Source organism: Patiria miniata, unplaced genomic scaffold (assembly GCF_015706575.1).
Source record: "Patiria miniata isolate m_02_andy unplaced genomic scaffold, ASM1570657v1 HiC_scaffold_7, whole genome shotgun sequence".
NCBI classification, from domain to species: Eukaryota; Metazoa; Echinodermata; class Asteroidea; order Valvatida; family Asterinidae; genus Patiria; species Patiria miniata.
Genome location: NW_024037074.1, coordinates 33,092,658 through 33,101,704, shown reverse-complemented (window position 1 = coordinate 33,101,704; position 9,047 = coordinate 33,092,658). Strand labels below are relative to the sequence as shown.

The window sequence follows — 9,047 nt, the reverse complement described above, 5'->3', positions numbered from 1 at the left end:
TGTTATCCTTGTTTCTCAAAATTTAATACAGCCAATTGTTATTCTCGAAGTTCTACAAACTAAAATAACGGGTAAATATTGGTTTGCAAAGGGGGGGGGGGGGGTGGAATATCAGACGTTGCCCAATATTTCTGTACCCTAAAAAAGGAAGGCCCTCCACCGTTGTATCTTGCGCAAGAGATGAACTTATCGATATAATATGACGTCATTGGACACAACGGACAAGGGGATTTCCCCTGGATTTCCCCATCGTATGAGCAACAAAGGCAGAAGCTGTTTTATTTTTAGGGATACGCATATGTGGTTACTATCTGCAAGTGCAATATCACAGGTGAACCAAATGGGTCTTGTTTTCGGCCCTAGAACTATGGGGCTCCGCTATATAACTCCAGCTCCAATGCTCATCAACAAGTCGATATAAATGTCGAGTTCCTGATACTGATACTTAGTTAATATTTTAGCATTGGAATTTGGAGCTGGAGTGTCTCAAGCCGGAGTGTGGCTTCACCCTTCACGCTGTGCTTGCGTGGAGCCCCATAGTTCTAGGGGTAGGTATTGTTAATGTTATATTTAGTTATTTTTTAATATTAAATGCTAAAAATCTGACTGTAAAATTTCAACATATTTTGGGCAGGATTTAGCTGGAGTTACCTCAGCCATATATTTTATCATTTGGTTGTCATAATGACAACCCAATGATAAAATATAGGGCTGAGGTAACTCCAGCTAGGCGGGATCGGTCGATGTGTGCGATTGCGCTGCACTAATTGGTAGATCATGATGAGTTATCTGTCATTCGCGCCTCCACCAGTTGGAAAGATTTTTTTTCTAATTTCAGCCTGCTGTGGAGGATTTTTCTTAAATAGGTAAGTCCGAGATATCCTACAGAATCGACCCATCGCGCAGATCAACCATTTGTGCCCAACAAAATTACTTGTGTGAGAGGAACACAGATGCGGATGGGTTCTAGTTTTAGAAGTGAGTAGGCCTATGCAGGCGCGGTTCTACGGGGGGGCTGGGGGAGCCCCCCCAAAATTGTGTCTAGCCCCCCCAAAATAAATTCCGTAAAAAATAAAATTGCAATAGTAAAAAGAAGGATTGTGATGTACATGCGAACGGTCTCCCCCTAAAGAAGAATTAGCCGTGACAAGGGTGCATTAGTTAATATAGTGTGAATGATTGTATGATGTTATTGGCGCTCCCCATTGAAAATATGGCATGAGCCCCCCCACCCCACCCCACTTATTGATTTTCGGAGGCCTAAGTGTCTGGAAAAAATAACCGGTCAACATTTCAGCACACCTCCCTGAAAAAAATCTGGATCCACCGTGCTAGCCCCCCAAAAATATTGGTTCTAGAACTGCGCCTGGGCCTATGGGCTCATGCGCTAACAAAGGAGGGCGCGTTCCTTCTGTAAACAAAATTTGAAAACAGAAGTAATGTCTGAACCAATGCTTTAGGTGTGGATTGTCCCCTAACTGCCAAGTCACAACAACAATTTAAGTGCGAAACCAGAGAAAAGTTCCTCACAGTAAAAGTTCCCCCCCCCCAAAAAAAATCCCCAAAACATTTATTGCATAACTCCAAGTGCCGGCCGTTACAAGAGCCAAAAAATCTGCGACCAGTTCATGGTCAAATATCTACACTACCTTTGTTTTACTCAGATGTGAGGCGTTGTATACTAGGGGAAAAAATTGCAAGCTTCAGTAATGGAGAAAGAAAATGGTGTACAACATGTGGTTGGCGCAGCAGGGGACTCTGGGCAACTTGACGATAATAAGTCGGATGAAAAAGTTCAAGAACCAACTGACAATAAGGAGGAATCTACTGAAGATCAGGGCGCTGCTGCAAGCTCAACCTCAGAAGCCAGTGGTCATGATGGGTATGTCAGTGGAATGACTTCCCTTCAGATTGGGGCAATCTCCAAAAGCCGAGACTTGCCAGAAGGAGCAGCCCAGCAGAAGATGGAAGGTGCAGTCGGGGGAGACTTAAACAACTCCAGCACGACGGCCAGAGAATCTTTTGGAGAATCGACCAGACAATCCAGGGTTTCGGCATCAGATATCCTCCACATTGCCCCCTCCCAGATCCTACCGGCAAGTGTGCCGGTGTTGGATGACGGGGCCGAGGATTTGCTGAGAGATGGGTTCATCGGGCACGTGACAAAGTACGAAGGGGTCGCAATTGCCCCAAGCGAGGAATTTGAAGTCACGTGGGCTACCATGGAGTATGAGCTGGAGAAGATCATAGAAGGGGGACTTATACCGCAAGATTCCATTGCTTCTAGTGGTAAATAACATAGCATTCTTTCTTTGACCAAAAACAAAAGCAAGACTAGCTTCAGAATTGTTATCCAAGAGATGTTTATAGGATCATTTACATATTCCAGGGAAGCTTTCCAAAGTATTAAGCAACTTCTTAGCCAGGTCAACTTGAGTTAAGGCAGACACGTTTGCAGAGCTGTACAGTGTACACAAAAACAGTCGGTCACTAAAATGTCAGAATGAAATTTAGGCCCGTTATTTTCATGCTCGTAACTTCGAATCCGGATGGGAGTTTGTGATATCACAGCAGTTATTCTCACTGCAAATTTGCAAAACTTGGAAGATTATCAACCCTAACGAATTTCATTTTGGATGTTTCGGGGCGTCAAATTCACCTTGCATTTGCATTTAGCATGAAGCACACACTTGCCTTTACAGAAAATGAACAATGACAAAGGAATTGCCTTTATCGCAGTTTACTCGAGACTGAATGACTCGATTGACTCGGAAGGATCTGCAAATTTGTTTGGATTTTGTTCCTTCAACAGGCTTGGACGAAGACTCCTACAAGGACTTCAAGATGTGCGCCGAGGAGCTCCAGAGCAACCTCTTTGAGGGGAAGCTCTTGGAGAGCCTCAGCAACCTCCGGGGATTCCGCCGACTCTTCTCCCAGTCCAAGGATCCGATCTTGCGGCACACCTTCCGCGGCAACCCCGTGGAGGTCCTGCAGAACATCTTTTACGGCGGGGATGGCATTATACCTGAAGACAGGATGATACTAGCTGACCCGTTCTATCACAGAAAGAAGGATGATTTTGGTAAGGATTGCCATTTTCAAGAGATTCTCTTTCAGGTTGCTAGTTTGTGACATCTGAATCTGTTGATGCCGATTGACGACCAAGATCCCTCCCACTTGTGCTTTTCAGTAGACATGCTGTATTCAAGTCTTTGATTCTAAATACCCTCCAGCAAGGGCGGATCCAGAACACAATTTTGGGGAGGGGCCAAAAAAATTTTGGTCCCCCCAAAAAGTGGGTCTAAAAAAATTTGGATTCTAGATGCTCTGTGGTGCGATCTGATGCAATTTCTGACCACTTTAACCAATTTATTTTGAGGAAAAGATGGTGGTGTACTCATTGCCTGCCTTTATTGCGATGTCACATTCAAAAAAAAAAAATTGGTTTCGTTTTGGGGGGGGGGGGGGGGGGGGCCATGGCCCCCTTTGGCCCCCCCCCCCCTGGATCCGCCCTTGCCCTCTAGTCATCAGGGCTGTAGTGAATGAGTGATGTAGAGAGGGCTACGTGACATCCTGACAATAACATGTCTCAGTCGACACTGAGCCTTGGTTGAAAAATGTACCACCAAATCAAAATACATCACAAGGGCTGGTCCACACGGGCGTTGCTTAGTTGGTTTTGTCCACAAAATCGTCATCCCTTCAGCAAACTGGTGTCTCTTAGAAAATATGCAGCAACGAAGAGCACCACCTTTTGTCCAAAAGTGTCCATCACAACTTGTCCATGGACGGCGCCCCAAATTGTCAGATGGTGTGCAACCCCCCCCCCCCCCCCTTTATTTTTTTTTAATGCTGGTTGACCAGAAAAAAAAATCCTTGCAACCTTCCAGCAAAAAGGGTCAGTTGGCAAATTTGTTGTCACACCTCCTACCCACCCCTTTCAAATTGATCTGGCGACACTCCTGCACAGTGGTTTGATGCATTCACAAGTTTTGGGCTCACAACAAACAGAGATGAAAACAAAATGATGGTAAAAAAATTATTTAGAAGTTTGTAAGAAAGAGAACAATTAACATGATACATAATAGAAACCATGCAGTGGTATGGTTTTTTTCGTGTAGCAGATGAACACTTTCTTATTAAGGGGAATAAGGCATTGTTTTACATGGAACATGTATACATCGTATGTTAGAGTTTTGAGAGACTTTTGCTGAGTATATGAATATTAAGGAACTTCAAAGAAACTAATGAGCTGCATAATAGTGCAACAATTACCAACAAAAACTGCAAACTGGATGTTGCCCAACATTTGTTCGTCCCACAGACCACTTCCTTGTGTATTCTTCCATGTGCTTTACACATATCTTGCCAAGATTATAATATTTTGTGCACAAAGATGCCTTTAAAACCACTTTTAACCAATTTGCATTTTTCTTCTTTATTTCTTTTAGATGACTTCATGTTTGACGATTGAACCTTCTGGGCTTTTTTCCAGCTGGATATTGTGAAATTCAAAGAGTATTGCTTTGTGTCTTTCTTTTTGCAAAAACTTGTTCTGAGTTTAATTTCAAATATGTTTTTTTTTTCTTTACATAGTGGAAGCCTTTTTTACCTTTAAGAAAATGTTACTGATCTACAATTCTGATTGGTCCATCCCATAGCAACAGCAGAGTGATATTTAATTTCAAACTGGTATGATAATATACAAATGTTGCCTGTTGTGATGGGGTCCATGGTGTTTTGTACACCCGAGGGTGCAAATGTTCGTCTCGGGTGCCATTTGCACCCGAGGGTGTAAAAAAAACCATGGACCCCAATCACGGCAGGCAACAATTGTTTTACCACGGTAATAGCCTAGCTTGCAAGCGTCTGAAATTGTGGGTATCCCCCAGTTGCTGTGCAGTAATCGCAGAAGTACTACATGTATTTTGAAAAGATCCGCGATTACTGCACCGTCAATATTCGCACATAATGGGTTTTTTTTCATTGCACAGGAACACAAATTAATTTACCTTTTCCCAGAATAGACCAATCCTTTAATCACTGCCAACCAATCACAGCTGCGACCATTGTCTGTGTGCTTCCATCTGACACAAAGCACGCGCATTTATTTGAAAAGCGTACGCGCGTGTGCGCGCTGTCTGAAGCCTCTTACCCGGGCCTTTTCTATTATACAAGGCAGTGGAAACAACACTTTCAACAGTGGGGACGATCAAGGTAATGTACTAGCCTGTGGGTATATCACTCATGTACCACGGGTATACGCTTGACACAGTACATGCGTGTTTGTGGCACATCACGTGCTCAGTTCTCGACCAATTAGAAATCGCAATATATTACCGTTATAAAACAACTAATATTGTTTCCTGCTCGACGTTGGACTTGGAAGCACACCCTGACCTAATGCCATGTCCAACATCTCGGCAGTCAACAATGATATCATATTAATGTACTTCATGTACGCTTCTTCAGCCTGCATGCACAGTGCCGGTGCACATACTTATACATCTCAATAAGCCATTTACGAGTGACCTATACCCTTTCGCACATTTTAACTGAGAATTCTCGAGACCGAAGACACTGTTTCTAATCACATGATTCGGGGCAAGCTCTTGCATAGTTATGTAAGAGATGCTCAGCACCAATACCTTGTTCACAATGGGTGAGAATGGCACAAAGACACCAGACTATGCTGGAGCTGGGGTTGCTAGCATAAGGCTTGCCCCGAACCACGTGATAACAGTCTCTTTGGTCGGGAGAATACAAAGTTAACACGTGCAAAGCATTGGTTTAGTCAGCGTTTTAGATTTTATTCAAATTTAACTCGCAAATGGCTAATTGAACAAGTGTGCAGCACGTGCATGCAAATGGAATTTCTTATGTTGTGACCAAACTTTGCTTGCAGGTAAATTTAAAGGTTTTTCAAATATAGATGTGTATTTGTGACTGCTTTGGTAGTGGTCCATTGTTTTATGTTATAGAGTCAATAACCAAGTTACATGACTAGTTTTACATCGATTTCAACCTAGTGTTTTTTAATTAGTTATTGAAATTGTCCTGAAATTAAGGCAAATGTTTAATCAAATCTAAATTTTGGTGTTATATTATATAAATAAGTCTTTTTCTTAGAGCGAGGTGATGGGATTGGGGCAGGGTACTTATCATTTTAAGTTTATAAATGCAGGGATCAGAAATATTTTACAATTCCTCTGAAATTATTGTAAAAAAATATTAAATTCCAAAAATACTTATAAAGAAAAACATATTTAATTGACCACTGCTAGCTTTAATGTAAAGATGGGATTGGGGCAGGGTACTTATTGTTTTAAGTTTATCAATGCAGGGATCAGATATATTTTACAATTCCTCTGAAATTATTGTAATTATAGATATTAAATTCCAGATTCTTATAAAGAAAAACAAATTTAATTGACCACTGCTAGCTTTAATGTAAAGATAACAAATACATGTACTATTTCTATTACATGTAGTTACTATATTTGTCCATGTACACAATTTTTAATATACTTAATCTTGAAAATCAGGTCATCAAAGTATTTCGGTTGTGTTTGTACTTTATAAGGTATTCAAGGGCGGCGCCAGACCAATTTGAATGGGGGAAGGGGATTCGATACAATTTCACTTTTGAGGGCGCTTTTCAAACTAGATGACCATGCTTAATAGGACAACAGGTGGCGCTACAATCACCGTGGCATATTTCTTGAATATCACCAACAGAAGGGGGGGGGGGTGTCACATCTCCCTTTCCATGCATTGTACATAACGGATGAACTCGCAAAAGGTCACCACAAGAGGGCAGTGGAGGCCATTTAAGGTCATCATGTATGACCCTGATTAGAAAAATCGAGATGAATCATATTTCAAATAGCAGAGACAAAAGAACAACTACAAAGAAGCAGTGATTGTGTTTAAAACAGTATATTTTTAAAACTTTGGTTTTTACTGATAATTCCAAAAAGACAATTTAAACACTAATACATGTATAGTCCAATATTGAAATGTGGCCTTTATAAATTATATTCTACAAGAATTTTTTTTCAAAGTGTGTAAATGATCTGAATAATGCATTTTGTGCTGAGACAAAGTTATGTATGGTTACAGATCTAATAAATACGAGTTGTTAAATAACAGGCATTCACTGTTTGCACTTATTGCATATGCTCGAAACTGTTTTCATTTCAGACACAAACACTTTTCTCTTATAAATCCACGTTGACTGACGGCTTAGAAAGTTTTACAGATAAAATCCACCTTACAAGTTCTGCTTTATCATTATCAATATCATTATTATGAATGAAAACATAATGAGCACTTGTAAAAAGTTCATGGAATCTTTTATACAAAATACTAAAAGCATGTGATACACTAGCCTGATACATGTGCTCAAATATTTGACTTCCTCCATAGTAAACAGCAAGTAAGTATAGCTTCTGTTAAGGAGAATACACAAGGAAGTGTGGATTCGCAGTTTAAGAATTCATGAGGCGCAAAGCGTTGAGTGAATTCGTAAATTAAGAATCCACACTTGCAGTGTATTTTTCGACTTAAACCATTGTGTCAAAAGAAGTATTTTCATTAACACTCTGTGAGTGGAGATGAAAAGACTTAGACTTGCATATCTCGTGTCGAGTCGTGGCCATTGGGGTAATTTACAAGGGAGTTTTCAAGTAGTCAAGCTGGAAAAAAATGTTGCAACCTGACGCCACTTCCGCGATTGTGTACAAAGTCTATGGAGAGTCAAGAAAATTTTCTTAGTATTTCCTAACAAAATTGGAAATATTCTCAGTCCCAGATTCATGTGTAATCATTATTTTTGCAATGAATGACCTTCATTGAGATGATATATGAAGAAAAAGTGGCGTCAGCTTGCAACATTTTTCCCGGCTCCTTCCATCAACATACATATAGTTCAGACAATGATTTCTTCTGACTCAAAGTAGGTTTTGCAGCCTGACGGCAGAGAATCTGACAATGAAGATGCATTGGTAATTTTGGAAGGAAAGTTTTCACGCAGACGGTCCTATTAATGCTCATTATGGAGAACAATTGTCTGACATGTTCAAAGTGTGGATTCGTAATTCCAAATCCACACTTTGCTAAAGATTCTTCGTTTCGAATCCACACTTTGTGACCAGCGTAACAGATACGTAGTTCCGAATCCACACTTTTAACAATAGTGTGACGTCATAACATTGGTTTAAGTAAAGGGAAACAAGTTAAATAAAATGGGCTAGATTTCAAATTCAGGTTAACACAACTTTTCAGGAAATGTTCCACGCATCGCTGTGTGGCTATAAACATGGAGGGAGTATGGTATTTGAGACACATTTACGAGGCTAGAGATACATGTACACTAGCAACAGTCAACTCTTTCATGTTACTAACACATTATTTGCTAATGCTTACTGCCCAGATAACCCCCACCCCAACCCCAGTTGACCGACCGACTCCATAGGTGTTACATTCATACCAACAAAAAATACTTTAAGAGTGGATAATACTGTTACTGTAGGCATAACCGGGCCAGAAAAAAACAATACAACAATCTGGGCACATTGTCATTAGAGTTAGTCTTACATTTGTGGGGAGTGTTGGCCAAGTAGTGCAAGGGTTTTGAATCTGGCTGCTGGTCTTATATAAGTGTCCTTGGGCAAGCCACTTAAACCCAATTGCCTTTTTCCACCCAGGAGTATAAATGGTTACTGGCTGGGGAAGGGAGAGGGGGGGGGGGGGGGCTGGGGAAGGGGGGGGGGCTGGGGAAGGGGGAGTGGCTGGGGGCCCAGTGGTTAGGGTTCATGGCTCATGATCAGGCATCGGGGGTTCGAATCTAGCTGCCGGCCATATTTTGTGTCCTTGGGCAAGCTACTTCACCCCCAATTGCCTTTCTCTGTCCAGAAGTATAAATGGGTACTGGCATCAGCTGGGTAGTAAAGTGCGATGGACTGGCATCCCATCCAGAAGGAATTGAAATATTCTCGGCCATTTCATGCCAAGGGAAGCAGAGATAAACGCCAGCATGATGGGCC

General features: G+C 41.3%; 1 protein-coding gene across 4 annotated transcripts; it reads left to right on the top strand.

Annotated features, from left to right (window-relative positions):
* Nucleotides 1–112: 112 nt before the first annotated feature.
* Nucleotides 113–5,677, top strand: LOC119745750. Of its 4 annotated transcripts, none has more exons than XM_038222331.1 (5): nucleotides 113–331; nucleotides 839–866; nucleotides 1,665–2,289; nucleotides 2,813–3,082; nucleotides 4,452–5,677. In XM_038222331.1, the coding sequence occupies exons 3-5, from the start codon at nucleotides 1,710–1,712 to the stop codon at nucleotides 4,472–4,474; spliced, it is 873 nt and encodes a 290-aa protein (XP_038078259.1). In that variant the 5' UTR covers nucleotides 113–331; nucleotides 839–866; nucleotides 1,665–1,709; the 3' UTR covers nucleotides 4,475–5,677. The 4 variants fall into 4 exon arrangements, with proteins under 4 accessions (XP_038078259.1, XP_038078258.1, XP_038078260.1 ...); XM_038222332.1 differs by lacking the exon at nucleotides 113–331 and adding an exon at nucleotides 338–548; XM_038222330.1 differs by lacking the exon at nucleotides 839–866.
* Nucleotides 5,678–9,047: the final 3,370 nt, after the last annotated feature.

What these genes read in the sequence shown, in the direction of transcription:
- LOC119745750 (XM_038222330.1), top strand. Translation starts at nt 1,710, where the DNA reads ATGGAGAAAGAAAATGGTGTACAACATGTGGTTGGCGCAGCAGGGGAC. An exon ending in AGATTCCATTGCTTCTAGTG is followed by an intron (nt 2,290 to 2,812) that starts GTAAATAACATA and finishes TTCCTTCAACAG; the next exon opens with GCTTGGACGAAGACTCCTAC. An exon ending in CAGAAAGAAGGATGATTTTG is followed by an intron (nt 3,083 to 4,451) that starts GTAAGGATTGCC and finishes TATTTCTTTTAG; the next exon opens with ATGACTTCATGTTTGACGAT.